The sequence below is a fragment of the Anomaloglossus baeobatrachus genome, chromosome 4 (genome assembly GCF_048569485.1).
Source record: "Anomaloglossus baeobatrachus isolate aAnoBae1 chromosome 4, aAnoBae1.hap1, whole genome shotgun sequence".
NCBI lineage: Eukaryota > Metazoa > Chordata > Amphibia > Anura > Aromobatidae > Anomaloglossus > Anomaloglossus baeobatrachus.
Window position 1 is genome coordinate 452,961,834 of NC_134356.1, and position 13,818 is coordinate 452,975,651.

At 47.9% G+C, this 13,818-nt stretch overlaps 1 protein-coding gene across 2 annotated transcripts in view; it reads right to left on the minus strand.

Moving 5' to 3' along the window:
• Positions 1–13,818, minus strand: part of ARID3B (AT-rich interaction domain 3B) — an 83,454-nt gene that overhangs the window by 25,801 nt on the left and 43,835 nt on the right. For both annotated transcript variants that reach the window (XM_075345619.1, XM_075345618.1), the window contains exons 3-4: positions 12,552–12,617; positions 12,018–12,090 (exon numbers count right to left, since the gene is read on the minus strand). In XM_075345619.1, the coding sequence (XP_075201734.1) occupies positions 12,018–12,090; positions 12,552–12,617 (139 nt within the window). The remainder of the gene's footprint in view (positions 1–12,017; positions 12,091–12,551; positions 12,618–13,818) is intronic.

The window sequence follows — 13,818 nt, forward strand, 5'->3', positions numbered from 1 at the left end:
TGCTGCCTCCTCTCCCCCCCTCCCTCCCCCCCTCCCTCCCTCCATGTGCTGCCTCCTCTCCCCCCCTCCCTCCCTCCATGTGCTGCCTCCTCTCCCCCCCTCCCTCCCTCCATGTGCTGCCTCCTCTCCCCCCCTCCCTCCCTCCATGTGCTGCCTCCTCTCCCCCCCTCCCTCCCTCCATGTGCTGCCTCCTCTCCCCCCCTCCCTCCCTCCATGTGCTGCCTCCTCTCCCCCCCTCCCTCCCTCCATGTGCTGCCTCCTCTCCCCCCCTCCCTCCCTCCCATGTGCTGCCTCCTCTCCCCCCCTCCCTCCCTCCATGTGCTGCCTCCTCTCCCCCCCTCCCTCCCTCCATGTGCTGCCTCCTCTCCCCCCCCCTCCCTCCCATGTGCTGCCTCCTCTCCCCCCCTCCCTCCCTCCATGTGCTGCCTCCTCTCCCCCCTCCCTCCCTCCATGTGCTGCCTCCTCTCCCCCCCTCCCTCCCTCCATGTGCTGCCTCCTCTCCCCCCCTCCCTCCCTCCATGTGCTGCCTCCTCTCCCCCCCTCCCTCCCTCCATGTGCTGCCTCCTCTCCCCCCCCTCCCTCCCTCCATGTGCTGCCTCCTCTCCCCCCCCCCTCCATGTGCTGCCTCCTCTCCCCCCCCCCTCCATGTGCTGCCTCCTCTCCCCCCCTCCCTCCATGTGCTGCCTCCTCTCCCCCCCTCCCTCCCTCCCTCCATGTGCTGCCTCCTCTCCCCCCCTCCCTCCATGTGCTGCCTTCCCCCCCTCCCTCCATGTGCTGCCTCCTCCCCCCCCCTCCCTCCATGTGCTGCCTTCCCCCCCTCCATGTGCCATCGCTCTCTCCCATCAGACTCTGCCCCCCTCCCTGATCTGCTGCGTGCTCTCTCCCATCCTTTTCACCCTCCTTCATCTGCTGCCTTTTCTGTCTGCTGTGATCCTGCTGCCTAGATCAATCCTGTAAGGTAGCTATCCCCAATCTCACCTCCCACCCCCCCATCCTCCGCCGCTCCTCCATCCGCTGCGCCCTTTCCCATCCTCCATCCGCTGCGCCTTTTCTCATCTGCCGCTCCTCCATCCGCTTCGCCTTTTCTCATCTGCCGCTCCTCCATCCGCTTCGCCTTTTCTCATCTGCCGCTCCTCCATCCGCTGCGCCTTTTCTCATCTGCCGCTCCTCCAGCCGCTGCGCCTTTTCTCATCTGCCGCTCCTCCATCCGCTGCGCCTTTTCTCATCTGCCGCCCCTCCATCCGCTGCGCCTTTTCTCATCTGCCGCTCCTCCATCCGCTGCGCCTTTTCCCATCCTCTGCCGATCCTCCATCCGCTGCGCCTTTTCCCATCCTCTGCCACTCCTCCATCCGCTGCGCCTTTTCCCATCCTCTGCCACTCCTCCATCCGCTGCGCCTTTTCCCATCCTCTGCCGCTCCTCCATCCGCTGCGCCTTTTCCCAGCCACCATCCGCTGCGCCCTTTCTCATCTGCTGCCCCTCCATCCGCTGCCGCGCCCTCTTGCATCGCATTATCCAGCGCAGTTGCTCGCTTCCAGACTGCAGTGGATGATGCGATGCGAGACTCGTGCATTGCTCTCACGTTTGGCACTGGTCTTAGTGGCAGGCGCTCTTTTTTTTTTTTTTACTGATGTCTGTATTTTTTATTTCGCCAAACTAATTTTTTTTGTATGGGGGGGGGTCTAGTTTCCAAAATGGGATCACATGTGGGGGAGCTCCATTGTTTAGGCACCTCAGGGGGTCTCCAAATGAAACATGGCGTCTGCTAATAATTCCAATCAATTTTACTGTGAAATGGCGCTCCTTCTCTTCGGAGCCCCGCCGTACGCCCAAACAATTGATTTCCACCACATATGAGGTATCGTCGTACTCAGGAGAAATTGCACAATACATTTTATGGTGCATTTTTTCTGATACCCTTGTGGAAAAAAAAGCTACCTGTTTGAAAAAACAATTTTGTGGTAAAAAAAAGAATAAAATATTTTCACGGCTGAACATTACAAACGTTTGTGAAGCCTCCAGGGGTTCAAAGTGCTCACTAAACAGCTAGATAAATACCATGAGGGGTCTAGTTTCCAAAATGGGGTCAATTGTGGGGGAGCTCCATTGTTTAGGCACTTCAGGGGGGTCTCCAAACGCAACATGGCGTCCGCTAATAATTCCAACCAATTTTGCTGTGAAATGGCGCTCCTTGCCTTCAGAGTCCTGCCGTGCGCCCAAACATTTGATTTCCACCACATATGGGGTATCTGCGTACTCAGGAGAAAATGCACAATACATTTTATGGTGCATTTTTTCCTGATACCCTTGTGATAAAAAAAAGCTACCTGGTTGAAGCAACAGTTTTGTGGTAAAAAAAATTTTTTTTCTTTTCACGGCTCAACGTTATAAACTTCAGTGAAGCCCCCAGGGGTTCAAAGTGCACATCAAACATCTAGAAAAAATATTTGAGGGCTCTAGTTTCCAAAATGGGGTCACTTATGGGGGAGCTCCATTGTTTAGGCACCTCGGGGAGTCTTCAAACCCGACATGGCGTCCGCTAATGAGTGCAGCTAATTTTGCACTCAAAAATTCAAATGGCGCGCCTTGCCTTCCGAGTCCTGCTGTGTGCCCAAACATTTGATTACCACCACATATGGGGTATCTGCGTACTCAGCAGAAAATGCACGATACATTTTATGATGCATTTTTCCTGATACCCTTGTGAAAATACTAATTTTTATGGCTAAAGTAACATTTTTGTGTTAAAAAAGTAAAATTTTCATTTTTTCGTCTACATTGCTTTGGTTGCTGTGAAGCTCCTAAAGGGTTAATAAACTTCTTGGATGTGGTTTTGAGCAGAGTGAGGGGTGCAGATTTTAGAATGGGGTCACTTTTGGGTATTTTCTGTCGCCTAGGTTTCTCAAATCACTCCAAATGTGATGTGGTACCTAAAAAATTTTTTTTTGTAAATTTTGTTGGAAAAATGAGAAATTGGTGATGAACTTTGAACCCTTCTAACTTCCTAACGGAATTTTTTTTTTCAAAAATTGCGCTGGTGTAAAGTAGACATGTGGGAAATGTTATTTAGTAACTTTTTTGTGTGACATATCTCTCAGATTTATGGGCATAAAATTGCAAAATTTTCAAAGAAGGGAATTTTGTTACTTACCGTAAATTCCTTTTCTTCTAGCTCTTATTGGGAGACCCAGACGATTGGGGTATAGCTACTGCCTCCGGAGGCCACACAAAGCACTACACTAAAAAGTGCAAGGCCCCTCCCCTTCTGGCTATACCCCCCCGTGGTATCACGGGTTCTCCAGTTTTAGTGCCAAAGCAAGAAGGAGGAAAGCCAATAACTGGTTTAAACAAATTAACTCCGAGTAACATCGGAGAACTGAAAAAACCGTTCAACATGAACAACATGTGTACCCGCAAACAACAAAAACATCCCGAAGGACAACAGGGCGGGTGCTGGGTCTCCCAATAAGAGCTAGAAGAAAAGGAATTTACGGTAAGTAACAAAATTCCCTTCTTCTTCAGCGCTCTATTGGGAGACCCAGACGATTGGGACGTCCAAAAGCTGTCCCTGGGTGGGTAAAGAAATACCTCATGTTAGGGCTGCAAAACAGCCCTCCCCTACGGGGGTGTCACTGCCGCCTGCAGGACTCTTCTACCTAAGCTGGCATCCGCCGAAGCATAGGTATGCACCTGATAATGCTTGGTGAAAGTGTGCAGACTGTACCAGGTAGCTGCCTGGCACACTTGTTGAGCCGAAGCCTGGTGTCGTAATGCCCAGGACGCACCCACGGCTCTGGTTGAGTGGGCTTTTAGCCCTGAAGGAACCGGAAGCCCCGCAGAACGGTAGGCCTCTAGAATTGGTTCTTTGATCCATCGAGCCAGGGTGGCTTTAGAAGCCTGCAACCCCTTGCGCGGACAAGCGACAAGGACAAAAAGTGCATCGGAACGGCGCATGGGCGCCGTGCGGGAAATGTAGATTCTGAGTGCTCTCACCAGATCTAACAAACGTAAGTCCTTTTCATACCGGTGAACCGGATGAGGACAAAAGGAAGGCAAGGATATATCCTGATTAAGATGAAATGAGGATACGACCTTAGGGAGAAACTCCGGAATGGGGCGCAGCACTACCTTGTCCTGGTGGAACACCAGGAAGGGAGCCTTGGATGACAGAGCTGCCAGCTCAGACACTCGCCGAAGCGATGTGATCGCAACGAGAAACGCCACCTTCTGTGACAGGCGAGAAAGGAAACTTCCTTCAGAGGCTCGAAAGGCGGCTTCTGGAGAGCAACTAATACCCTGTTGAGATCCCATGGATCTAACGGCCGCTTGTACGGGGGTACGATATGACAGACCCCCTGTAGGAACGTGCGCACCTTAGAAAGACGTGCTAGACGCTTCTGAAAAAACACGGATAGTGCCGAGACTTCCCCCTTAAGGGAGCCGAGCGACAAGCCCTTTTCTAACCCCGATTGCAGGAAGGAAAGAAAAGTAGGCAATGCAAATGGCCAGGGAGACACTCCCTGAGCCGAGCACCAGGTTAAGAAAATCTTCCACGTTCTGTGGTAGATCGTAGCAGAGGTGGACTTCCTAGCCTGTTTCATGGTGGCAACGACCCCTTGGGATAATCCTGAAGACGCTAGGATCCAGGACTCAATGGCCACACAGTCAGGTTCAGGGCCGCAGAATTCCGATGGAAAAACGGCCCTTGGTACAGTAAGTCTGGCCGGCCTGGTAGTGACCACGGTCGGTCGACCGTGAGATGCCACAGATCCGGGTACCACGATCTCCTCGGCCAGTCTGGGGCGACGAGTATGACGCGGCTGCAATCGGATCTGATTTTTTGCGCAGTACTCTGGGCAAGAGTGCCAGAGGTGGAAACACATATGTGAGCCGGAACTGCGACCAATCTTGCACTAAGGCGTCTGCCGCCAGAGCTCTGTGATCGCGCGATCGTGCCATAAATGCCGGGACCTTGTTGTTGTGCCGAGACGCCATTAGGTCGACGTCCGGCACCCCCCAGCGGCGACAGATTTCCTGAAACACGTCCGGGTGAAGGGACCATTCCCCTGCATCCATACCCTGGCGACTGAGGAAGTCTGCTTCCCAGTTTTCTACGCCCGGGATGTGAACTGCGGATATGGTGGATGCTGTGTCCTCCACCCAAATGAGGATTCGCCGGACTTCCTGGAAGGCTTGCCGACTGCGCGTCCCTCCTTGGTGGTTGATGTATGCCACCGCTGTGGAGTTGTCCGACTGGATTCGGATCTGCTCTCTTTCTAGCCACTGCTGGAAAGCTAGTAGGGTAAAATACCCTGCCCCGATTTCCAGAACATTGATCTGAAGGGTGGACTCCTGCTGAGTCCACGTCCCCTGAGCCCTGTGGCGGAGACAAACTGCTCCCCACCCTGACAGACTCGTATCTGTCGTGACCACTGCCCAGGATGGGGGTAGGAAGGATCTTCACTGTGACAATGAGGTGGGAATAAGCCACCATTGCAGAGAGTCCTTGACCGTCTGGGAAAGGGAGACTTTCCTGTCCAGGGAGGTTGACTGCCCGTCCCATTGGCGGAGCATGTCCCCTTGCAGTTGGCGCAGATGAAACTGCGCAAAGGGAACTGCCACCATGGCTGCCACCATCTTCCCTAGTAAGTGCATGAGGTGCCTTAAGGGGTGCGACTGGCCTTGAAGGAGAGACTGCACCTCCGTTTGCAGTAAACGCTGCTTGTTCAGCGGAAGCTTCACTATCGCTGATAGAGTGTGAAACTCCATGCCGAGATACGTCAGTGATTGAGTCGGAGACAGATTTGACCTTGCCAAATTGATGATCCACCCGAAAGTCTGGAGAGTCTCCAGCGTAACATTCAGGCTGCGTTGTCATGCCTCTTGAGAGGGTGCTTTGACGAGTAGATCGTCCAAGTAAGGGATCACCGGGTGTCCCTGAGAGTGCAAGACTGCTACCACTGCTGCCATGACCTTGGTGAACACCCGTGGGGCTGTCGCCAGACCGAATGGCAGGGCTACGAACTGAAGATGGTCGTCTCCTATCACAAAACGTAGAAAACGTTGGTGCTCCGTAGCAATTGGCACGTGGAGATAGGCATCTTTGATGTCTGTTGAGGCAAGGAAGTCTCCTCGAGACATTGAGGTAATGACGGATCGGAGGGATTCCATCCGGAACCGCCTGGCGTTCGCACGCTTGTTGAGCAGTTTTAGGTCCAGAACAGGACGGAAGGAGCCGTCCTTTTTTGGAGCCACAAAGAGATTGGAGTACAAACCCTCGCCCTCGTTCCTGAGGGGGGACAGGGATCACCACTCCTTCTGCTCTTAGAGCGTCCACCGCCTGCAGCAGGGCATCTGCTCGGAGGGGAGGTGGGGCCGTTCTGAAGGATGGAGTCGGAGGACGAGAACAGAACACTGTCCTGTGCACGTGAGCACAATGTCCGTCACCCACCGGTCTGTGACCTGTGACAGCTAACTGTCGCCAAAGGCGGGGGAGTCTGCCATCAACCGCGGATGCGGAGAGAGAGAGAGAGCTGAGAGACATGAGGAGACCGCCTTGGTAGCGGTTCCTCCGGCTGCCTTCCTTGGGCGTGATTGAGCCCGGCCGGAATCTGAGCCCGTCTGAGGTTTTGTAGCCCTTTTGCACGAGGACAATTGGGACCTGCCCGAGCTTGGGAAGGACCGAAACCTCGACTGTACATTTAGGACAGCATTAATAGGGTAAGTCGCAGTGCAGACATTACGGGGTTACGGACGCCTCTGCGGTACAGATGTACATGTGCTCAAGGCCAGCTGCGCAAGAACAGCTGAAAAGGTTAGGTTGCCTATACGGCTTTGAATGCCGGAGCAACCGACACGCCGATAGCCTCCTAGACAGATTTCAACCAGAGTCCATCTGTCTGTGAATGGCATCTTTAATTGAAGCCCCATCTCCAGTGCAACTATGGCTCTAGACGCAAGCCTGGAGATTGGAGAATCCACCTTTGGACCCTAGGTCCAGCGCTTGACCACGTCAGGGGAAAAGGGATAACGTGTATCTTAAAAACGTTTGGAGAAGACGCTTATCTGGTAAGCGTGGTGTTTCTGGACTGCTTCTCTGAAGTCAGCGTGGCCAGAAAAATACTCAATATCCGTTTGAGATACTGAAAAGGGACTTCTCCTGCTGTGAAGCTGACTCCTCCACTGGGGGAGCTGAGGGAGAAAGATCCAACCTTCCATTGATGGACGCTATAGGATCATTCCGTATGGCGTTACCATCCGGTGTATCCGGATCGATAGCGATGTCAGGATCAAAGTCCTGGAGAGCTGCCTTATCATACAGAGAGTCCTCCTGGGACCCCCCCGTTCCAAATGAGGTTGGACAGGAAGATTGCCCATGGCCTGTCTGGACTGCAAGTCTCTTCATGTCCCTGAACGGTACTCCAGCTCCGTATCCAGCAGGTTCAAATGGGTCTGTGGATGGAGCCCGGCGTCAGAGCTTTGAGGCCGGCAGGATCCCACTTCCTCAGAGCCCCCCAGGGGGATGTGGAAGGAAAGCAGCATGTGGGCTCCAGCCTCCGTACCAGCAATAGGTACCTCAACCTTACAACACCATCAACGAGTGAGAAGGGAGCATGCTGGGAGCCCTATATGGGCCCTCTTTTCTTCCATCCGAAATAGTCAGCAGCTACTGCTGACTAAAATCTGTGGAGCTATGCATGGATGTCTGACCTCCTTCGCACAAAGCTTGAAAACTGGAGAACCCGTGATACCACGGGGGGGTATAGCCAGAAAGGGAGGGGCCTTGCACTTTTTAGTGTAGTGCTTTGTGTGGCCTCCGGAGGCAGTAGCTATACCCCAATCGTCTGGGTCTCCCAATAGAGCGCTGAAGAAATTTTCGCCAAATTTCCGAAATTTTCACAAATAAACGCAAAACATATCGGCCTAAATTTACCACTGACATGAAGTGCAATATGTCACGAAAAAACAATCTCAGAATCGCCAGGATCCGTTGAAGTGTTCCAGAGTTATAACCTGTCAAAGTGACACTGGTCAAAATTGCAAAAAATGGCCGGGTCTTTAAGGTGAAAACAGGCTGGGGGCTGAAGGGGTTAATTAAGAGGTGAAAAGAAAAATTCCAAAATTTGTAGACAAAACGTTGTGGGGTTTATTTTGCCTGTGTTAATTTCCGAGACCCATAACGTTTTTTTATTTTTCGAGATATGGGGTTGTCTAAGGGCTTTTTTTTTTTTGCGCCCTGTGCTGACATTATAACGGATCCCATTTTTGGGGTACACACATTTTCATTGCCTGATGAATCCTATTGCAATGTTGTGATGACATTATAAAAAAAAAATTTGGTTTAATTTTTTTGTTGAGGGATTGGATTTTTTTTTCTATTTTGATATATTAGAGATTTCTGAAAGCAGAGCTACCAATTTTTTTTTTAAATTGTTTTAATTTAAAATGGAGCAAGAGGGGTGATTTTAACACATACATATACATACATACATATATATATTCAGATCCTGAAAGCAGCTGTGTTTGGTGCCCAGAGTCAACCAGTCTAAATGTGCCAATGATATACTAGCAGTAGATCAAGCTACAAATTGTAGACAATGACATAGTATGAAGCAAACACCAACAAGGAAACCACAAATAAGGCGACGAGTAAAATAAATAAAATTGAAAATACTTTAAGTGTTATCAAGTGACAGGGATATAATATTGCCCCGACAAAGCAGTGTGGGTGTAGTGTCTTAAAGGGGTGATTCTCGTACAGTAAATTAATGTCTGCGTCATTACTCCCAGTGTTTGGCATTAACTCAGGAGCTGACATCGACAGTGCAGAAGAAAAATCAGTGTGCTCAGTCTCCACACTCACAGATTGGCTGTTGTGCTATCAGCATGAAGTCAGCTTCGCAGCCAGCGTCAGACACCAGGGGCAGCGGTGTTGACTCAGCAGTGGACCCAAGAAAGAGTATGGTGTGGTTTGTTTCTGTATAACAATCTGCATCAGGGAACATTCATTAACTAATAGAGAACCACCACTTTAAAGGTGCATTTACACTGGATGATAATTAGTAATGATCAAGCGCTACCGTGAACAGGCGCTCAGTAGTCGTAACGAGCAGATGGATGCATTTCCCCGAAAAATACTCCAGTCCCCCATTGACTGCCATTATACTTGGGTACTCCAGTCGCTCCAGTTTGAGAATCAGCTGCTTGTTACGAGTACTGAGCACTCGAGCATGGTAGTGCTTGCTCATCACTAATGATAATCCTGCAAATTCTAACGGTAACGACCCATTGTTCACGTCAATTGTGTAAGGTAAATGGGCTAAGCGACTGTACAACACAGTGGAATCTTGGATTAAGAGTAACTTGGTTTGAGAGCGTTTTGCAAGACAAGCAAAGCTTTGTAAAAATTTGTAACTTGGTTTAAGAGCAATGCTTTGCAATAAGAGCAAATACTCACAAAGCACACTTATGGTTCTGTCCTTTTACCGCGCTCTGACCCGCTCTGGAGGCAACTTCCTGTACATATGTACTGCATACAGTACACAATATACCATTGTACAATACAGTATATATAGCATATCTATCAATTTGCATTTGTGGATACAGTATTGTACTTTCTTTTTGCTAACCAGTGCAGCACATTACTTGTACTGTAATCTTGTAATCTAATTGCCTGTGCAGTATTCCTACCCCACATTTGGCTTAGTTCTGCCCTTATTTTGAGAATAGATTTTGGGGGTGTTTTCTTGTGTACTGTACTAGAATAAAGGTTGTCATATTTACACATAATTTTCTCTCTCTATATTGTACCTCCCACACACAAACAATTCTATTGTAAACTAACGTGCAATTTTATATGCTTTTTACTGTACAGTATCTTGTATTAGTGCACGGTAATAATTTGATATGAATACAGTACATTTTGTATTACTTTAATAAGTTTGTATAAATACAGTAATTTGAATACTATGTCCCAAGAATGACAAAAGTATATTAGGAGTGATACCTTTATAGGCTAACCAGAAAACTCATATTAGCAAGCTTTCAGAGCACACAGGTTCCTTCTTCAGGTAAATTACAAAGAAGGAGCCTGTGTGCTCTGAATGCTTGCTAATATGATTTTTCTGGTTAGCCCATAAAGGTATCACTCCTAAAATACTGTTGTCATTCTTGGGACATAGTATATCAATTGATTTTTCTGGCTAACACGGTACCACAATATTACCCTGTATTGCACATTATAAACACAGTCAATATTCTTTGGATTGTGGAACGAATGGTCTGTGTTTTCAATTATTTCTTATCAGAAAATTTGCTTTGATATCAGAGTAACTTGGTTTAAGCGCACACTCCCGGAACCAATTATGCTCGTAATCCAAGGTTCTACTGTATGCCCAAAAATGCTTGTTCATTGCGCATTAAATTGTTTGTGCAAATTAAAGATTCTCACTAACCTTTTGAAAATTGTTTAATGTAAATGGAGATCGTTCACTACATTGAAATCCTCGATAGGTATGGCTCTCAGCGATTGGTTAGTAATGCTCAGACAATTCTTCAGTAGCAGCTGAAGCATGTGAATGAGCACATATTCATGTCATATTGTTCATCGTTATTGCAAACGCTACTGTCCATGAACCATGACACTGAGTAAGCATATTAATTCGATCACATTTTCTTTCCACAATACTTTATGAATTCATGTATTAGAAATAAACACCTTCACTTATGGAATTGGAGAGTGGAACATTTCGCTACACTTCAGATTATCTGTGCTCTCAGTGCATTATGTTCAATCGCTATTCAACTATCACTATTAAATCATTTCATTAGAAATTCTCGACCTGTATAGACACTTGTCTGACAGCGTTTGCTAGACGCGAGTTAAAAATTGCATTGTTCATTCGATTATCTGCTTGTTTAAACAAACCCTCAGTCCATGGTGCCCATTATACAGGCCAATCATTAATGCAAGGTAAAATTAATGGCCAGTTAAAATTTTTTTTTTTTTTAGTCCATGTACCAAACGGATTGTACCTGGACAGAACACTGAAATGAGAGCTTCACACATCAGCGTTTTCTTGGTCCAAACTCAGCCCACGCTGCACATACTGGCCACTGATCTCTTGACCCAAACGCCACAACTTTATATAGAGGGGCATGAGCTTGTTTAGTTCAGGTCAAAAACCCTGCAACTGGTCCATGCATGGTGATCCAGAACATGCACATGTGAACCTGGACTGAGGTCAGTAACTCAGAGTTCACATGTGATGGAGAGAGATAAAAAAAAAAATTGCATATTGCAGCATGCACTAGTATCATCACTTGCAGGACAAAGTGATGATACCCCCCCCACCTCCCTTCCCGATCTGTTTTAACTCCCAAGTGCTGCAATCATTAGGGCCCTGTTTGAAATTACGACAGGTTGACCATCCAATGTGAATGGGGGCTTTCCTACTTCCCCACAATGTTAGCTTATATAATGACAACGTCTGCAGGCATCATTAATCACTGTCCCTGTTGGGGATCACAATATAAATTCCCTATCAATATGTCTTTGGTTGTGTGGGTGGAAACCCAAACAAACACTGGGAGAACATACAAACTCCATGCAAATGTTGCCCTTGGTGAACCTGGTGCTGTAGACAATAGTGCTAACCTCGTGCGATAATCGGGCAGTTTAAATTCAAATGCCCAAGTCTTTGTCTTCCGTTGCCAGATGGGTCTAAAAATAATGTTTACCAACTATTTCTGAACTTTTTTTTCTTTCTTGTAACCCTTTGGAAACCTATAGGAAGAACAGCATTAACATTGTACTTTGAGCATTCCGTGTTCTGAGTGGAGACAAAAAAAAGCCAAAAACAAGGTCTCCCTACTGCTTAAAATTGCTATGTTGTGTTTCATACAGCCAAACTAGGCATTAAAGTAACATCTGGTCACATTAAAATACAAAAACAGCGAAAAACTATCAAATCATTTTCGAGAAAAGGGGAAACAATGACAGCAGCTGCTATTAGCTCACCTTTCTTTTGCATGAACACAAAGAGATCATCGAGAAATTCTTTCCGTTTAGGATCACTGTCAAGCTCATAAAGCTGGAAGGTAAAAAACAAATTAGCACATGTCTTACAAGCAAAGCCAAACCTGAGGCTTGATTAATAAAAATTAGCCATCTTTTTCTAATTTTGACTTAATTTTTTTTGTGAATACTGTAACTTCTTGTGCTGCAATAATATACTGGACAGGTGTGTCACTATTTTTGGAAGAACAAAGCCATGTTTTTCTTATACTAGTGAACCCCTTTAGAAAGGCTCCCTATTAAACAGATGTCAGCTAATCGATTATTTGGTCAACAGCTATCTCACCTGAGTGACCGTTCCACAAGAACACTCAGTTGAGCGCTTGTGTTCGCTCTCAGAATGCTGCCGCCAGACTTCTGGCCATGGCTTATCTCGTGGAGAGGAAAGGAATTGGCTATAGGAAATCGATCAATCCAAATCCATCTCTCCATGTCGTTGAGGTAGAATCTGTACTGTATTATTTTTAGTAAAATTACCTTTGCAAAATCCCGAGATGCTTCTCTGCTATGTCCATCTCCATGGTCAGACCAAGAGGTGTTCTCCTGATGAGAGATGAGAAGAGAAAAAAATAAAATAAATTTCAGCATGCAAACATGAGGTTCAAAAGCAGCAAAATTAAAGAGGTTGTCCACTACTTTGACATTAAAGGCCTATGCCTAGGATAGGTCATCAATGTCTGATTGGCGGGGGTGTCGGACCACGGCCAATCAGCTGCTTTGTCCAAGCGGCGGCAGCAGGAAGTGATCAGTTCTGGAGCTGCTCCATCTTTTGATAGCGGCCAGGCCGAGTATTGCACATCTGCCTCCTACTGATTAGAATGGGAGGCGGATGTGAAGTACCGGGCTGCTATCAGATGGAGCATTTCAGGCTGCCTGCTGCCGGGACTGACAACAGCTAAATCGGTGGGGGTGCTGGGAGTCAGATCTCGGCCGATCAGACATTGATGACCTATTCTAAGATTAGGTCATCAATGTCAAAGTAGTGGAAGCCCCTTTAAGTTCCTATGATGAGTATTTGGTGAGTTTTTGATGTTAAAGGGAACCTGTCACCAGTTTTTTGCCCTATAAGCTGCGGCCACCACCACTAGGCTCTTATATACAGCATTCTAACATGCTGTATATAGGAGCCCAGGCCACTGTGTAGAACATAAAAAAACACTTTACAATGCTCACCTAAATCAGTCGCTGCGGTGGATGTGGCTCAAATAGGCGACTTCGTCCTCCGGTGCCGGCGCCTCCTCTTTCGGCTATCTTTGTCCTCCTTCTGAAGCCTGTGTGCATGACGCGTCTACATCACACACACTCGCCTGTCCCGCGCATGCGCAATACAATACTTTAATCTGCTCTGCTAAGGGCAGATCAAAGTGTGCCTGCTCAGGACCTGAATGCCGGAGAGTGTGTGTGACGAAAGCGTCATGCACCACGACTTCAGAAGATTGAGGACAAAGATGGCCGAAAGAGGAGGCACCGGAGGACGAAGACTCCCATTTGACCCACATCCGCTGCAGCGACCGGTTTAGTTAAGTATTAATGTGTTTTTTTATGTTCCACACAGTGGCTTGGGCTCCTATATACAGCATGTTAGAATGCTGTATATAAGAGCCCACTGGTGGTGGCCGCAGCTTATAGGGCAAAAAACTGGTGACAGGTTCCTTTTAATTTTCCGCACTAATTAACTACATTAGGCTGCTTGAGTTTTTATCATGTCATGTTTTAAATAAAACTGCTCTGTAATGCCTCCTGT